The sequence below is a fragment of the Centruroides sculpturatus genome, unplaced genomic scaffold (genome assembly GCF_000671375.1).
Source record: "Centruroides sculpturatus isolate CEXI.00-Female unplaced genomic scaffold, Cexi_2.0 scaffold120, whole genome shotgun sequence".
Classification (NCBI taxonomy): domain Eukaryota; kingdom Metazoa; phylum Arthropoda; class Arachnida; order Scorpiones; family Buthidae; genus Centruroides; species Centruroides sculpturatus.
In genome coordinates, this window is record NW_019384554.1 from 467,680 (window position 1) to 487,395 (window position 19,716).

Genomic DNA, 19,716 nt, shown 5'->3' on the forward strand with positions numbered 1-19,716 from the left:
AAGAAATTTCTCTTACACATATTTTATATAAACTTTAAATCTTAAGTTTTTACATAAGTTTTATGAAATAAATTTGTTAATATCCTTGTCAAAAACTTTATTTTTTATATCAAACTACTTAGGAAAGCTTAAATATGCTATTGCTAATAGATGATGTACTGTATATATCAACTAGTCTTTTTATTATTTATTTTTATTATATTTTCATTTTGTTTTAACACATACATACTATGAAGTTAATAATGCACATTTATTCATAAATGTATATAAGAAGAAACATTCGTAATAGATTTAATTAAGATACTCAGCAGTGTAGCCAGTTTTAAAAAATTAAGTAGACATGTAAATTTTAATGTTTACAACTGTATAGTGCTTTTCTTTCTAATTTTAAAACACAAACGTTAGGTTTTTGTATCTTAATAAGTTAAAGATTAAAAATAAATCATAGGTACTGCAGTTTTCATATAGTTTGGTTTAGTCAGATGTATTTATAATTTTTAAATTGTTTCTAAATAAGTAAAAACATTATATAAGAAAATTTGTGGAATTTCACTGTTTTATTATTTTAAAAATATAAGAAATATTAAAGTAATTAACTATAAGAAACACAATTCAAATTTATTTTTTATTTTATTCAACAAATTTTATTTAAGTGAACAAATTTCTTTAATTTATAAATACTTTCTCATGTAATTTTTGTAAAGATGTCTTCAGATTTTATTATGTATTTGGATAACATAACAGGAAGCAAAATACTATATTTCCTTGATTTTAACATGTACTTTTTTTTTACATATTTTTGCTGATCCAAAATAGAAGTGTATCTTAGAATTCTTGGTATGTTGTTTGTAGACCAAAACAACAATCAGAAATTATTGTAAGTGGATCATCTGATGCATTGTGCATCAATAATAGATTTTTTCAGCTGTTCTACTACATAACAATCACACCAATTAAAATGAATTTTACTGGAAATGTGTGCTTAATTTAAAATTCTTTTAAACATATAAAACGCTTTCGAAATGACATTATGATGAGGCATTAAAAAAATAGTTTAGTTAACTGTTCTTCTGTATATAAAAGGAGCTGTCAAACATTACTTGTTTTATGGTATTTATGGTTATGGTATTTATATTATTTTTGAATTCATTATTTAATAAAATTTAATTATTAAAAAATTTTTTCATAAAAAAAATTTATCAAAATTCAACTTCTAATTCATGATATTTCTTAAAATCAAGAAAATAAGGTAATGTTTAAAATAAAGCAATTACATTAATTTTAAATTCACCAATTTTAAGAATTTGTTAGAGTTGAAAAAAATGAAGGATTATAGATTACTAATACTTTGAAATTAAATATTAAAAGGATAAAAATAATTATAAAATACTTTTTTTTATTCAAGATATTGCTAATGCAAATAAAATATATTGAAAGTAAAATATAAAAATAAATAACAATTAATTTTTTATTAGTATATCTCTAGTCAGGTATAGTATTTTCCTACAACCAACAAATATCCAATGGTTTAACCATACACGATATTAATTGAATTGTGTATGGTTAAACCATTGGATATTTGTTGGGTGTAGGAAATACTATGCCTGACAAAGGATTATAGAGTTAAACTAATAAGAATACAGCTACTCTATTTATGGAAAGTAAAATTTTTTACTTTAATTTGTATTAGTAAATTGAAAATAAAAATTGCAATTAATAATGCAAATGAATTTTATCAATAATGAAATATATTGTTAGATGTATATTTTAAAAAAATGAATTAGTTAAATATTCCAAAAAAGTAAAGTAATAAATATTAAGTGAGATTTTCATTTAAAAATTTTAACAAAAGTCATTTGTTAAATCAAATATTCCCAAACAGTCACTATTTGTAACATGGATTATTTATAAACTTTTTCATATTAGTTATGAAAATTCTCTTTTTCTTGAAAACTGAAGAAATTAATTTGCATTAAATTATATCCTTTTTGTATCATTGCAATTGATAGTGTTCATGAGTTATTGTTTTATTAATATCAGTGGCAGCTTGTGATAAGCACTGCAGAACCAGAACATCCTCAAAGAAAAATAAAATCACAAAATAATGTCTTTTTATTGCATAGTAATTTATAGAAATTATTACACATGATTTAAAATTATACTGTTTTTGGTTAAAAGAAATTAAGAAATAAAAACAATTATATTAGATGTATGACTATCTGCTGTGCATTTTCCTGTGACAGTGCTCTTAAACAGTGAGGTGTGATCTCTGATCTCAGAAAACAGTCCTACTTGTGCTGCTGCGTCATCTTGTGATACAATGAAACACTTGAGAAGACATCAGTAACTCGGAGAGTGCACAAATTTACTGTTAATCTTAGCTTTATTCAATTCATGGTCCATAACATATATATAATACATTATAATATCTCAATAGTGGAGACCATCAGGACCAAGAAGTTTGTCTGCTATTTGGAGGTACAGTACCTGTACATGCTGGCGGCTATACTGTATCTTAACCTGGTCATTATATAGTGAAGAATAAGATGGATTACGAAAACATCAGATTTGCATTAGGAATGTGAATATACTGAAAAATATATGTAGCATATATAATTAAAATATATATACAAGATTTTTACAGCTGAAGAAATAAATATATTTTTAATTGAATTTTGTTCAATTGTGGAATTACGAAGGTGATCCACTTCGAAGGGTGGGAAATATATTTGGAATTGTTACATTTATAATGTCATTTATGATCTAAACAACTAATAAAAATTAATACAGGGATTTGTCTGCTTTGTAGTTATCAACTAGGTGTAACTTTTTAAACATTCTTATTCTTTCAGTAACTGATTTATTAAAAATTACACTTTAGCCACCACAAAGCTGTTGAAACAGTTACAACAGTATTTGTTTGGTGAAAGTTCAAAGGTTATGTTACAGAGGCAATTTGCCAATCACTTTAAAGTGTGAGAAGATATTCTGTTTACTTGCATTTATGACGTCATTTATGATCTTAAGTTTCTTTTTCATTGATATTACACCACAGTTCTTGTCAAATGAATAACTTCAGAAAAGTTTATAGTTTTTTGGTATCATAAACTTAATTCCAACAATAAGACAGAAATTTAATAACATTAATATGTATAATGATAGATGGTGATTGACAACTTAACCAGATTAAACTTCTTTAATAGATAGATTATAAGAAACCAAATAATATTCTTTGTCTTATTCCTATTTTAAGCCAGTCTTTATTTGACACCAATGGTCAAAATTCATCGTCTGAAAGAGTATTTGAACCAAAACCCATATTTTACAACTTTGAGTGAAATGTATGAGTAATAAGTAGACTAAACAACCTTTATAAACAGCAAAAATTTCTAATTATTAACATTTTTTATCACTTTTAATGACATCTTCAGTTAACACAAATACAATAAATTGTATATTATGTATCATTTCATTTCAAAAGTACTGAAGATACTATATACATTTTGTTAATAGAGACTCAGATGGAACCTTTTGTTGACCTTGAAAATCATTTTCAAGGTTGCATAAAACAAATTTGAGAAGAAAGTAAAGTTGCAAATAAAAAAAAAATAATTCAGACCTGAATGTGACTTCAGAAAATGGTTTTAGACTAATTAAATGGTGCTCTTTAACTTTGTCATTGAAACTTTTAAGTTATATTGTAACTTTTTAAGGAGTAAGTGACCTTGAAGTTATTTTCAAGGTCAGCAAAAAGGTTCTATTCAATTCTTCATGTATGACTTCCTACATAACTGCATTAACGAAATTAATACACTCAATACTTTTGGAATGTAAAGGGTGTAAGGGACTTTTGACTTTCCCTATATATATACAATACATAACAGAATTGTACATCTTTTCTCAGTAATATGTTAGCCTTCCTGTCTTTCTTTGTAATAAAAATTTATTTTTAAGTATAGAAATAGATAAATAAATAAAACTCACGCCAAAATTGTATAGTCTTCTTGATAAAAAGCACTGAGTTCAGCGTTAATACGATTTTTCTTATATCGCAAGTACTTTCGACGAGTATTATATCGTCTTCAGGCGAAAAAAGAACAAATTTGAAAATTACTTGGAACATTCTGCATGTTCTAATTTTCAAATTTGTTCTTTTTTCGCCTGAAGACGACGATATAATACTCGTCGAAAGTACTTGCGATATAAGAAAAATCGTATTAACGCTGAACTCAGTGCTTTTTATCAAGAAGACTATACAATTTTGGCGTGAGTTTTATTTATTTATCTATTTCTATACTTAAAAATAAATTTTTATTACAAAGAAAGACAGGAAGGCTAACATATTACTGAGAAAAGATGTACAATTCTGTTATGTATTGTATATATATAGGGAAAGTCAAAAGTCCCTTACACCCTTTACATTCCAAAAGTATTGAGTGTATTAATTTCGTTAATGCAGTTATGTAGGAAGTCATACATGAAGAATTGAATAGAACCTTTTTGCTGACCTTGAAAATAACTTCAAGGTCACTTACTCCTTAAAAAGTTACAATATAACTTAAAAGTTTCAATGACAAAGTTAAAGAGCACCATTTAATTAGTCTAAAACCATTTTCTGAAGTCACATTCAGGTCTGAATTATTTTTTTTTTATTTGCAACTTTACTTTCTTCTCAAATTTGTTTTANTCAGTTCCAATTAGTTTGGACTAGCAGGACTCTACTGTAATGAGATTTATATATATATATAAATCCATCCTATATTTATTAAGTATTATCTACTATTACTTGGAATAGCAATTTGTAATAAGTGTGCACAGATGATTTTCATGTGATTATAAGTTATATGTGAGTAATGGGTAAAAAATATTTTATATTGCAAACAATTCTTTTTAAAAATTTTTTTATCACAATATATAAAACTTGCACAATAATTTCAAGTTATTCATTTTTTTAGAAAACACTGTTGTAGCATAGTGGTTTTATATTCATAAAATTACTTAAATTTGACTTGAAATCAAATTCATGATTCAGATATAAAAATTTAAAATGTGTAAAAAAAAACAAACAAGACTAAATAAATTAAGAAAAGTTTTGTGCGACTTTATTTCACATAAAATATATCTTTTATGCAAAGTTTGAAAGTAGAGATTATGTTGATTTGTTATGATCATGTATTATGATTTTCCCTCCATATTTGTCAGTTTCTGTATGTGATTATTACTACATTCAATTTGCATTAATACGAATTGCTAGGGAAACAGTTAGTTTGCTTTATCAAAAATTTGTATTGACGAGTTTCAGGGTCAGGGCCAAGGTCAAGGGAGTTAAGTCTTATCAGATGATTGAAATCTGTAAAATAAAATACAGTATTCTGAATTAATTTACTAAATAAAGTTAAATAAAATTTTGAATTTGTTTTTGTTAATAAATTTAGTGATTTTTCAAATCAAACAAAATGAGATGATTTCACCATTTAAGTATGGAGTTAAGTATATTATTATTGTTCATTACACATTTTTGGTTATTACAATACTCATGTGGCTGCTCAAGAGTTTTTGAATTTTATTCTATTTCAAATTCAAATTGATATATTCTATCCACGTGCTTCATTTAATTCCATAAGCTGTTCTAATGTTCCAAACTTGGAAACAGTTGTATTCAATTTTTCACCTGACGATGATAGCTTTATGCTATTCGAAAGGGCTTGTGAACTCTCTTATTTGCTAAAGGTCACTGTTTGTAACGCCACAACACGCTAGTGGAATTACGTTATAAAGTCTTTATTATTTTTTTTCACTGCCTAACAGAGGTTAATTTTTCTAAATGGCTCTCACAATTACAATTTGCTTAGGAAGAAAAAACTCAAACAAATAAATGATTCATCACACAAAAAACCTTCTGAAACCCCAGTAATACGTGTTTACAAAACAGCAAATGTTTTCGACCCTATCAGGGTCTTCCTCAGGCTACAGTTATGAGGAAGTTCATTTGTCAAATAAAAGATGTCATACAGCAACATAATGTCAAAAGGAACACTGCAACAGTCAAAAAGGACAGCAAAGATTTGGTATCTGATTATATGTTGCATTACTAACTTTTCAGTGGTCAACTTTATTTTTAGTAAATGCTATTCTCTCTTCTAAAAATAATTCTAACAAGGAGAGCCTACGGCTTTGGGGTAACGGATTTTGATGATCTTTGGTGTAGAGGTAGTACACCATGTGAGTGTACTACTAGTAAAATACTAAAGTGCAATACTCAAATATAATCAAGAAAATCGAGCTTAAAGTTTTTTTTAGCACTTTATATATAAATTATACGTACTTTTATTTGAGCGTCCTGTGGCAGAGTGGTAACGAGTCTGATTCATAAGCTTGAGTTCTTGGGTTCGATTCTTGTGTATAATTTTTTTTTATTTTTAGGCAATTTATATCGTTAAAGAGACTATCTTCTTGCTTTTTCACGATTACTTAGGTTATAATTTCGTTTTCATTTTCATTAAGCTTTATTTTGAGAAACTAATAAATTTTCTAGTATAATTTTTTTTTATTTTATGGCAATTTATATCGTTAAAGAGACTATCTTCTTGCTTTTTCACGATTACTTAGGTTATAATTTCGTTTTCATTTTCATTCATGCTACATTACCCATTACAAGAAGCATAATTCACCATGTTTGCCTTACTAGAGTCAGAAATATAACTCGTTGTACATTACTAATTCCGAAAATAAAATTTTAATTCAATTTTTAAAAGGTTAGTAATTTAAAAATATTTTTTAATAATTTCTTTTATATACTTTTCAATGATACGAGTTCCTTTAAATGAAAAAAAAAATCTTAAATTAATTTCGTTTATTTAAATTTACTTTTCTAGATTTTTAAGACAATAAATCCTTAAATTTTCAAGCCTTATTTATCATTATATTCTGTATTTTCTATGACAACTTTTTTAAGTTCATTAAACTACTAGAAATTATAAAAAGAAGTAATCTATTTTAAGTAAATCGTTGTAGCATAACGTAAAATTTTGAATAATAATAATAATAATAATATTGTGCGATTTTACCGCATACAAGATCGTCCCATTCTCTTGTTTTTTTTTTTTTTTTCATTATTAAAAATTACAATAGACAATATATCATGCCTAGTTTGATTNAATAAAATAAATTATATAAATAAGGCCAAAGTAACGAAAGTGAATAAAATACAAGATAGGATGTGTTATCTACTATTGAGATATTTTTACAATAATTAAGAATAATAATGGATAATACTACAGTTCATTTTATATCTTGTATTTTATTCACTTTCGTTGCTTTGGCCTTATTTATATCGTTTATTTTAATATATTTAGTCTGCATGCGCATTTTTCCGTTTGAATTTTATATTTATTCCATAATTTTATTTTATATTCAATTTTCAAAGTACTATTTTGGTATAACTGAGGAAGATCATTTAAAATGATTGAAAATGTTTTTATGGTATTAAAAATCATTTGCTGGATTGATAAAGGTGTGATTTTTAATCTGTATCATATGTGGATTCTTTAATTATAGCTTCAAGCAATCTATATGTTTCTCACAAATACATGAAGATGTTTGTATTTGTGAGAAACATAGGTGCTGAAAGTTGTGTTATAAGCATAAGCTTGCTCTAAGTTATAGTTCCAACTTATGTGGTGATTTCACGAAATTGAATTTTAATATTTATTCATTTATATATCACACACTAAGAATTTTTTTAAATTCTGCGATAATATTCTTGATGCTCTCAACTTAAGTGATGTCATATTTAGTTATTATATTGTAATTCTTTGGTAATTATCAGTCTTACAAAACTAATATATTAATAAATCATAATTACTTTTACAGTAGAGCATTGATTATCCAAAACAATTTGGGACTGGGATTGTTCAGATAACTGATTATTTGTGAAAAAGTATATTAAACACAAAACTGTACTGTATATATTTTGTATCACACATATTACAAATACATACCTTACATAAAGTAGTACATTAAAGTAAGCCTACAGTTTAGGTTGGCAGGGAGGGGGAGAGTGCTGTAATACTACAACACTAGTTGAAATTTGAATTTGTCAATTGGAACGCTTTTGGTTAATTAATGTTTTAGTTGATTGGTATTCAGATAATCGATGCTCTACTGTAATTTATATCTATATATAAAGTAAGCATATATTTGATAGATAAAAATTTAATTTTTATAATTATTTAAAATTTATAGATTGGTGAATTTGGTAAAGAATGTGCAGCTAAGTGGAATGCTATGAGTGATGAAGAAAAACAACCATTTCTAAATGCAGCGGCCAAAGATAGAGAACGCTATAAACAAGAGGTAAGAAATTATTTGACACGCATTTTATATTGTAAATAGGAAATATTGAGTTTAGTTATAAGAACAACTTTGCAATTTAATATAAGTTTTCATTATTATTAAGTGTTAATTAATTTAATTAGAAAAATTATTTCTGATTAATTTAAATTCAAAGATTTTCAAAAAAGAAAACTTATAAGAGTAATTGAATATTTTGAAGACATGAGATTCTAAATGAGAAGTGAAATTTCATGTTGTGGTTTTAAATTTTGATTTTCATGAAATATTGAAGCTAGTAAAAATGAAATTTTGTAAAAACATTGATATATACTTTTCTCAAAAGAATAAAAATTTATTTAAAATATTGTTGTATAACATGAAAAGAATATGTAATGGTCATCTCTAGAACAATATTGAAGTGATAGAGCATAAAAGAGCAGTTCTTAAGAGAAGTAAATTGATCATTCTGTTTGAATATTTTCCCAAAGATTGATATAGGAATATAGGATAGGTATGAAGGCTGTCCAATAATTTCAATTTATTTTCAAACGACCCTATGACCAGTGGTCTTTTTCAAGGGTCAAAAAAAAAACTAAAGATACACACAATTAAGGTACAGATCAAAATTACAACAAAAAATTCTTTAAAAATTCATTAAACATTGTATACTTTTATTTTTGCACATAATTCTATAAGTATTCAGACATTTATCCCAGTGTTTCACAAATTTAAACCTTTTCCGAATAGCTTTTTCCTATCCTAGTGTTGTAAAATATTTCAAAATTGTAGCTTGCAATGTGTTTTGATCCTTGAATCTTTTCCTGATAATTCATGAATGAATTGAATAGTTGAAAATCTGATGAACCTAGAACTTCTTATCAAGAAAATGATTCAAAGACCAACATACGTTGTAATCAGCAGTTCATGAAGTTCCTAAAAAATATATTAGAAAAAAAAAACTAATGATAATTATGTTGTGGAATATTTCATCATGTATAGAATGAAGAGAACATAAAGGTATAAAAAATTAAATGTTAATTCATAACATTCAATGAAAAATTCACATTATATTGGAAGAAAGAATAGGAAGTGAATGGAATGAAGACAATTGATAGTATTTGGATTGGCTTTGCTATGCAAGTTATCAACATATAATGTTACAATTTTGCTAGGCTAGATTTGCACAGCGTTTAGTTAGTAAGGATAATGAATATAGAAAGTGCACTGATCCAAATTAGAAGAATCATGAGAATCCAAATTAAGTTTGGATTTAGATCTCGTAAAGTAATAGAAACTTCTCCGTGTGTATATTCATTTTGCCAAGTTATTAGTTAGTAAATATGTAAGATAATGGCTGGATGTTCAATTGAATTAGATGATGATAGTGAGGCAAAAAACTATTTGGAGTCATCACAAGAGAAAATTCATGATACTATTTATTCTCTGACAATTAACAAGGAGAGTGCACATGGTGAAAAATGCAAATTTGAATGAACTTTTGGAGTTTGTAGGTGTTGGTCTTTTTAGTACATATGTAAAATATTAGGTTTATAGATGGTCAACCATTAAATACCAAAAATTTTTTTTGTTAATTATTATTTGTTATAAATGCAAGATGCTGTCATATGCACATTGAAATGTGTTCATCAGAGCAATCTAAGATCTTTGCCTACTATAATTTTGTCTCAAGTTTGAATCCTGACATTTCTGAAAAGTTTTTTTTTCCCAAATTTTTCTTCAAGTAGTATTTATTTATAAATAATTCTTAAATTAATTAAACAAAACAGTTTTGTAATTTTGTTGCCCACAATTTTTTCCCTTCCAAATACTTGTTGATGGAATGTCTTGCAATAATTCTTCTGAATAAACAAACACATATATTTTGCAATTTGTTTCAAAATTATTTAGAATTATAAACATATCAAATAAGTTAGTAATATCACTTTTGGATAGCTGTTATTATGTTCTATGTATGTCTTCTCTCTTTAATTCGACATTAAGTTCGGTAGACTATCATTACAGTTTTCAGATTAGACACTTCTTTTATTGTTTCGACATTCGCATTTCAGACTTATATAAATGTCAAGTCCCTCTTCAGTGCAATACTATGGTTCTGTCTCCTAAAACCACTGTACACAACGGGTAACATTGGAAAGATTTTAAAATACAGCTATTAAAAACACGTCAAATACATTTTCACCATTAATACGGAAAACTTTTAACATTTGCTCATAAAATCTTATATAAGTACAACTTTTAAAGAATGTGTATGTTCTACAATATAACGTTGCAGTAACTGCAATTATAATCATTTTACAGATAGCATAGTAATATTAAAAACATTTTTTAAGGGATACATACACACTTTTACAATATATTTCCAATTTTTTCCTCTGTTACAACATTATTATAAATACATTACAACTAGTTATAATGTATTTATAATAATGTTGTTATATAATAATAATAATGTTTATAATAATGTTGTAACAGGAAAAAATTGGAAATATATTGTAAAAGTGTGTATGTATCCCTTAAAAAATGTTTTTAATATTACTATGCTATCTGTAAAACGATTATAATTGCAGTTACTGCAACGTTATATTGTAGAACATACACATTCTTTAAAAGTTGTACTTATATAAGATTTTATGAGCAAATGTTAAAAGTTTTCCGTATTAATGGTAAAAATGTATTTGACGTGTTTTTAATAGCTGTATTTTAAAATCTTTCCAATGTTACCCGTTGTGTACAGTGGTTTTAGGAGACAGAACCATAGTATTGCACTGAAGAGGGACTTGACATTTATATAAGTCTGAAATGCGAATGTCGAAACAATAAAAGAAGTGTCTAATCTGAAAACTGTAATGATAGTCTACCGAACTTAATGTCGGATTAAAGAGACAAGACATACATAGAAGTTAGTAATAGTTGATTGATTACTCAGTCTGCAATGTTGAATAGGTAAGAGTTTTGCATTATCAGAAAATAAATTTTATTGAAGAGAGATATTTTGAAAATTTTAAGTATTGCAACAGATAAAGAAATAGATCAGAATTTTTTTTGTATTGGTATAATGGTAAAGGAATACCATTATTTTGGAACAAGAGTATATTGGAGTACTTTAGAAAAAAATTCTTGATAAAATTACAGCAGTAATCAGTTTTAGTTTTATATAGAAAATTGAGGGAATGGAGTCAGGAATGGAAATGGAGGGCTTCAACTTATCTATGGCATCCTTTGTTTCTGAAAAAGAAAAACTGTATTCATAGGTGTAGTTCTGTGGCAGAAGTGTAAAATAATCTTCCTTGGGTGTAATTTGGGGAAAATTTTGTTTTAATAGATTTACAGGCATCAAATATCATGTCATCAGAAAAGGAAGTTGATTTATTTTGAGTTCTTTTAGAAAATTTAGGAATGAATCCCCAAAACATATGTGGAGTCAGAAGCTAAAGTGTTTACAATATTATTAAAGTAGTTTTGAAATGGTGTGCTGCATTTTTTGTAGTAGTATTTTTGTAAGATATGATGAATATACAGGTTGCATGGATTTCCATTGCATTTCCACATGGTCCATTGCTTTCTGCTGACATTTCTTAATTGTTTTAATGTTTTTATTATATTTTTCATTTTTAAATTGATAATAGTTTGAGGAGATAATATAGGAGATTCCAGGAAAGTCCACTCAATAGAACAAATGTGTTTAGCAGCTTATTTAAAGTTAAAATGATACCATAAAAGGTTTTATATATTCTCATAAATCACTGAGTATTTTGTGTTAATGCAATCCAAAACTTCAAGAAAGATTGCACAGTGATCATATAAACCCTTCTGTCAGGTAAGTGTTGAGGTTACAATTTATCAAAAAGGCCAGATCTAAAACAGAATTATGGTGTATTGGGAAATACTTTCAGTAAAATTGAAAAAAATAGTAAATTTCATTAATAAAAAAAATATTTGCAGGGATCTAATAATAATAAAATTGGCCCAACAAAATGACCAAGAAATACTAGACACATTAAAATCTGCACGTACAATTAATTTAAATTGTGAAGTGTAATTTATTGTTTTCAGAAAGTGATGTATTATTTGAAATTCACATCCTGTTATTATAAATGGAAATTATAATGAGATGAAATTTAGGGATTTTAACTAACAAGATATAATGAAGGTATTAGAATATTTTTATTATTTGCGTCGAAGGGTGGAAAATCAGTAAGATACTGCTACCTTGTTGGTTTTCATGGCAAAGTGAAAGATGAGAAAATCCTAATTGATTTATAGAATTTTCTAAATTGTATCTATGAGGTAATCCATAAAAATCTTGAAAGAATTAAGTTATAAAGGTTACAAATGTCATTACAAGTTTTATAACTTTAATAACCTTTAAAACCTGGATGGTGCAAGGAAAGGTTTTTTATATTAAAAAAAAAAAAGACGAAAGCAAAATCCTTACCTGCAAATGAGGAGAAAAAAAAATTGTGTTATAATACAAATTTTTAACACTTGCACCATCCAAGGTAGTAAGGAAGTGTTGTACAAGTGCGATGTTGAGATGATTTAAGTGACAGGACGAGTCCACTTCGTTGGTGGTAAGACAGGCCAAACTGATTCCTTTAAATACTGTATTGTTGTCGGAATTGTTAATGAACTGCTGTTGAGGTGGTTGGTGATTTTACAACAAAACTGTTATTTTGTTTAATTAATCTATATATATAAAAATGAATGTATGTGTGTGTGTGTCCTTCATGCATTACCACACCGTTTATCCGATTGCCGTGAAACTTTGGGAAGTTGTTTAATATACTCCGGCGAAGGTTTGTGGTGTAGTACGATTGCCATGAAGCTTTGGAAAGTTTTTTTAATACACTCCCGCGAAGGTTTCTGGCATTTACCCTACGATAGATGGCGCGCGTTTACACGAGCATTCAAGCACAGTGTGTTCGATCGATTTCAAATTGTGAAGACCATCTCCCCCCTCCAAAAAATATCTCTATATATGCATTTATTATTTACGATATTTCTTATAATTTTTGTTTAATCACTTTATTTCAACTTTTTTTTTGCTAATTATGTATTCGCTCGAACTTCGTTAAAACCTTAACTGTACCCCGAACAACAACCGAAGTTGTAGGAAGAAATTCGCGTATTTTACCGATCTAGGTATCCCCCTTTTTCAAATTTTAATATCGACTCAAAATAATTTAAAAAGACAAATTACAATAAAACGGTTTATTATCCAACTATCAGAAATTTCACAACATGCCAAGGAAGAGAGGAAGGAGCAATTAAATAATTAAAATTATAAAGGATTAAAAAAAATATATAAAAATGGGGAATATCGCACTTCTGACAATCGCTGCGAGTGTGTGGGCTAAATTTGGAGAATCCGTGCTTCTCGCATGGACAACTGTATGTGGCCGGCTCACGCGTCGAAAAACCTTCCGATTTATTCGTGTACGCACCAGACGGAAAAACAAAAAATATCGTGTATCCACAAGCACTCCAATAAATAAATAGAATTGAAACGACACTTTGAAATGTTTTCCCGATGAAAATGAATAATAATAATAAGTTTCAATAAAAATGATAAAATGTAAATTTAATTTTATCATAACGAGTTTGCTTGAATTTCCTTTCTTCTGAGATCGCAGCAATGCGCGACGGGTAATCTAGTATAATAATTATAAATACAGTATACTCTTGATTATTTGTGTGTGATTATCCATGCATGCTTACATCTCAATAAAAATGTATGTCAGGTATACAAAGATTAGCATTAAAATATAAAAATGTACATTACTCTTGCTATTTAAAATGTTATATTGAGCATCAGAACTACTACCAGAATGTCAAGGAATAAATTAAATGGTCTAATAAGTACAGTAAGTGCAGTTGATTCTTGATATGGCTTTACTTTTATGTATACTGTGTTTTTACTACTTCTATTAAATAAGCTGTAAAAGTGTTTGAAGAAAATATTTTAAATCATTTCCTGATCAATAAATCATTAATATTGCAAAATTAATGGTGTTTTACAATGATATCTAACTGGAAACCTGTCATTCTCAGACAGATGATAAAATAAGAAATTGATTGTGAACTGCAAGGTTCAATAAACTTTTCTGACTTTTCTGTTTACATCGAAAATTTTATTCATTTTTGATTACATGTAAAGCTTATTAATTAATTAATTATTATTTTCAAAATATATAAAATATTGTGTTAAATTTAATATGAAATTAAAAACTAAATGGAAAATCAATTAGCTTTTATTAAAACAGACTTGCAGATTATCCATTTCTTTTTCTTTTTTTCTTATTCTGAACCTTCGTTACTGGTGATTAGCCCAGATAATCGGGCGTATATTGTAGATAGTATTTTAACAAAAGTTTGAAAGAATTTCCAGAAATGTGTGGATTCAAACTTGGGAGATCATTGGAGTAGGTAAAGATCTTACCATGCCACCTTGTAGTACCTTGGAATATCATTCTTACCACACACTTCATAATGAACACTAAATACTTTTTGTCAATTATTACTGAACTGCTGACCATCTACATCTAATATTATGTGTATAATCATGTATATTCAGGAGAACCACACCTACAAGCTTTAAGAGTTTTGTTCAGATTTGCATTTCCCACCATGCACTCTCTCATTGTAAGTATTTCTTTTATGCCAAAATATTAAACTATTAAAAATACATGTAAAGACAAATTAAATTTTTCAATCTACATCACATACAATCACCAGGAGCAAACATTCTTCCATTTCAGAGATGACCTTTTACTAGATGCTTAGCCTCAGTAAAAATATATAAAACTTTGCATAGTTATTAGTTTATTCTGTTAGTATGTATTTTTTAACATGTAAAATACCATCTGCCATTTTAATCAGTTGAAATTTGAAGATTCAAAGCTTTTTGTAGCTTTGAATCTTCAAGTTCAAAAGGATGCTGAAAATATTGAGTCAAAAATTGTCATTAGATATTTCTTGTAAATACAAACAGGTGATAATGAGGCAAAATTAACGCACAGATTGCTGTTAATGAATAATTTCTTGTAAATACAAACAGGTGATAATGAGGCAAAATTAATGCACAGATTGCTGTTAATGAATAATTTCTTGTAAATACAAACAGGTGATAATGAGGCAAAATTAAGGCACAGATTGCTCATAAAATAAGAAGAAAAAACACTTTGTTGAAGGTATTTGTTAATTTTCTTGTTTTGTGGATTGAAAAAAGAAAAGTTAATTGCTTTTGTTATCTTTTTTTATTATTAATTTGTACAATAAAACATTAAAAATAATTAATTACTTAGAGTATAGGCCAAGAAGATTTGAATTATGTGGAATAGTAGCCATATTAATCTTTGATATATTTTTATTTGAATATTTATATTAAATGCAATATTCATATTATATACAACTATTGTAGACATTTCCAATGTTAGTTGATTTATAATAATAATAATAATAATAATGTTGTATGTTAGCAATGAATAAATGGAGAATTTTTTTTTTTTTCAGTTTTTCTGTATTTTATAAGTATTGTAATAATTTAATAAATATATTTGATGGAGCAAATAGAACAAGAAGTTACACAAGATCTTATTTATGATGGAAAAACTTAACATAGAAGTGAATGATATGTTCAAAAAAATGTCTGATGAAATTATAAAAAAATCAATATTTTTATCTTGTTTCAACCATTTAAGAATTAGAATGAGACAGTGAAACAAGAATATTCTATTCTAGCTTGATAGTGCTCCTTATCTTGTTATTGTTTTCAAATGATAGATTTTTGCTTCCACAAAGTATTATCTGTAATTTTCTAAATTGCTTTCTGTGACTTGTGATTTTTCTTCAAAACTCAAATCTATCTAGAAAATATAAACTTTAGTTTTAAGGATAATATCTAAATGAACTGGACAAGAGGAGCATGATTTCAGAAGAATTAACAAAAACTGAATTGAAAATAATAAAAAAAGAACTAATTTTCAGAGTAAATTGCTTGTAAATTAAAGCATTTTTAAAGCAGCTAACTTTATTTATTAATAAATGCATTTATTCAACAAATACTATCTATAATTATAAAATTAGTTGATGATTGTATTTTGAATATATACAATTGATATTTCTTTTAATTTTCTGTGGGTGGAAGATACGTAAAAATTCTTTATCTGAAACCTCCAAAATCCAAAGTGCTGATATGATATCCTTCCGATGATAAATTCCACAAAGCTTTTCTATTCTGTTTAGCACAAAAAATTTGAATTTGGCATTGGGCTACTCATTGAGTATTAAAGATGAAATTCCTAAAGTGAGTATTCTTTAATTTGTAAGCTTGACATATCCAGACTCAACAATAGGAAATTTTTCAAGGGTGCTTGCTTGGATTCGAACCTGGGTTCTTCACAGCAGGCAAGTGCGTTAGCAATCTCAGCCATTTTGTTACCAATTTTTTTTCTACATCTGCAAATTTTACTTAGCCATTTTTATTACAAATCCATGATTTTTATAGAAGAATTAAGGTTTGCATCAATGCATTGCATTAGTTATTGATATTTAAATTACTCATTTATCTGGTAAGTGAATTCTGGCCTCCTGTTTTTGTTTCCATTGGCTACTCTTACAATAGAAGTAGTGACTTTGGTCAGTGCCTATGTGCAGTGGTGATATTCAGCAGGTTCGCACAGGTTCGACCAAATCCGTTGTTAACATTTTCAAAGTTTTCCGAACCTTGTTAAACACATGTAACATTTCTCGGTGGTTTTGTTTCTTTTAAAAAAATATGTTAAAATATACGTATTATACTCTGTAACACTACTAAGCTAGAGCCTTATACCCCGTTTGCCTTGGTGCGACCTCTCTCGACCGTTTCAATCTCAGCTGAAATGAGGTTCAATCGCGGTCGACTCGAGAGTTCTTGAAACTAGATCCAGCATAAGAGAGATCCCATAATCCCACACGCGCGAGAAAATACAAGATGGCTGCGGAACACGTGTCGTAATAAAATATGTACAAAAGAAACCATTTTTGAACACTCTTTTTTATTATATATATATATATAGTTCTGGCATAAAAAATGTTAAATTTTAACTGACTTAATTTTGCAAACACATGTTTTTTATTTATAGGGGTATCTTAAGGTCAGTTTTTGCACTAATGTTGCTATTGCCACTGCCTATGTGTTGTCAGCAGTCATCATAACACACCAATCAAGCACTTCTTATGAGGGCTGTTCAAAAAGTATCGGACCTTTGGTCAGCAAAAATACATTTATTGATTTTGAGGTACAAAACCATAATCCCTTTCAAAGTAGTCTCCTTGGTAATGTATACACTTCTCCTAGCGCTCCTGCCACTGCTGGAAATACTGCTGGAACGCATCTTTTGGAATGGCCATCAGCCAGTCTGTCGCATTCTGCACGATGTCTTCTTTCGACTCAAATCGGGTTCATTTTAGCGGCATTTTCAGCTTGGGAAATAGCCAAAGGTTACATGGAGCCATGTGGAGAGAGTACAGAGCGTGACGAACCACAGGAGTATTGTTTGGTGACAAAAGCCCGAATCAGATGCACAGAATGGGCGGATGCGTTATCACTATGGAGTTTTGATCAACCACAGATCAGGTCGTTTGCGTCACACAGCATCGGAAAGACAACGAAGGACCTCCTGGTAGTACCCCTTTGCGATGGTTTGGCCTTGTGGTGCGTACTCACGATACACCACTCCACGAGAGTCGAAAAAACTGTCAACGTGACCTTGATATTGCTGCGGACCTGCCGCGCTTTTTTTGGCCTTGAGGATCGTCCCTGAAAGCCTGCTGAATCTTGCGAATGGTTTATGCTTGGGTATTGCCAAGATTTTTGGCAAAATTTGATGTAATACCGTTGCTCACGTTATTCAGTCATTTTCCAACTTAGTGGAATCCGACGAGAGCTCACTACATGTCCTCACTCATAGGCCGACTGCCAACGACTGACGCTTCCTGCAGGCGGGAAAAAATTCAGGGCTGTGCGTGACTGTCCCCTCCACAACTCCACCGAAAGAGGCTTCCCGCGCATCATTGGTTTACGCGGAAAAAATAAAGTCCGATACTTTTTGAACAGACCTCGTATAACATGTTTTGTGCTTTGTAAAGATGTTCAAAATATGAAAAAAAATGTACAGATACTCCTATGGATGATAGTGGAGAAAAGAAAAAGCATATATAAATATACATGCTTTTTTCTATTTATCCATACCACAAAGTCAGGCTATTTGAAAAACTCAATTACAATGTATATGTGAAGCATCTGACTGAGATTGGTATTGGAAAAATCACTATATATAATTTGAAAAAACAGGACAAATTGTTAAGGTTCTGTGATGAAGTTTATGAAAAATAGAAAACTATTACTAAGGAGAAAATAAAGATCTTGACAATTCACCAACTTTGGAGTGAACATATACTATTAATACATTTTTGCAGAATGACCAACATACTGCATAAAAATGGGGGAGACCAGCATGCCAGAAATTCCAGGGTTACAGACATGCTGGTTAAACTGTGACTAAAATATAAAATTAATCAGATATAACAAAACTAGTCAGTTTCATTTCATCAATGTTTAATTAACACCTATGTGATTTCCAGCAAATAACTGTAAAGTTTTAATGTTGTAATTAAATGTTAAATAAAACATTCTTCAGAATACAATAAAATAATAACATTGTAATTTGACTGACTTAATTTAAAATCAGGAAAAGAGTTTTCCTTGGCAAGACACTAAAACAATTAACAACTTATTGACAGCAGCAGTAGCAGCAGTGTTAGTTAGTGTGGGCTGTACTGACCACCTACCCCACCTTAAAAATAATACCTTCCTTTTAAATTTCACACAAAGCCCATTTTACATGATGTAAGCTGAGATAATTTACAGGGAGTTTCTTAAATTTAATGTGTTTATTTTTGAGTTTTTGAATCCAATAAGAATGAAATACACAAAAAAAAAGCTTTCATAATTCCATGAATATTTTACATGGTTAGAAAAAAACAAAATGAAGAAATTAAACATATTGTAGTTTTTGATTTAATACTGACAGTTTCACCACAGTTTTAGAATAAAAACTCGTTTGTTTTTAAAAGATATCTCGTTCATTTTTTTTAATGCACCTTCTAGAGAGGGATGTATAGCCTCACTTAAACTGGCATGCTGGTTTTTACCATGTGGAAATATCTGATTTCATGGTTTCCCCAGATAGACCGGCATGCCGGTCATTCCACGAAAATACGGTAACACTTGACAGAATGCTGATTTATGAAACAAGCAAAAGCCTGTCATGGCTTTTGCTTGTTTCATAAATCAGTTTCTAAATGTCATTGCAAGAATAT

The 19,716-nt window shown here is 28.4% G+C and overlaps 1 protein-coding gene across 1 annotated transcript in view; it reads left to right on the plus strand.

The window, feature by feature from the left end:
• Positions 1-19,716, plus strand: part of LOC111623768 — a 152,426-nt gene that overhangs the window by 99,867 nt on the left and 32,843 nt on the right. The window contains exon 4 of the mRNA XM_023366467.1: positions 8,245-8,355. Within this exon, the coding sequence (XP_023222235.1) occupies positions 8,245-8,355 (111 nt within the window). The remainder of the gene's footprint in view (positions 1-8,244; positions 8,356-19,716) is intronic.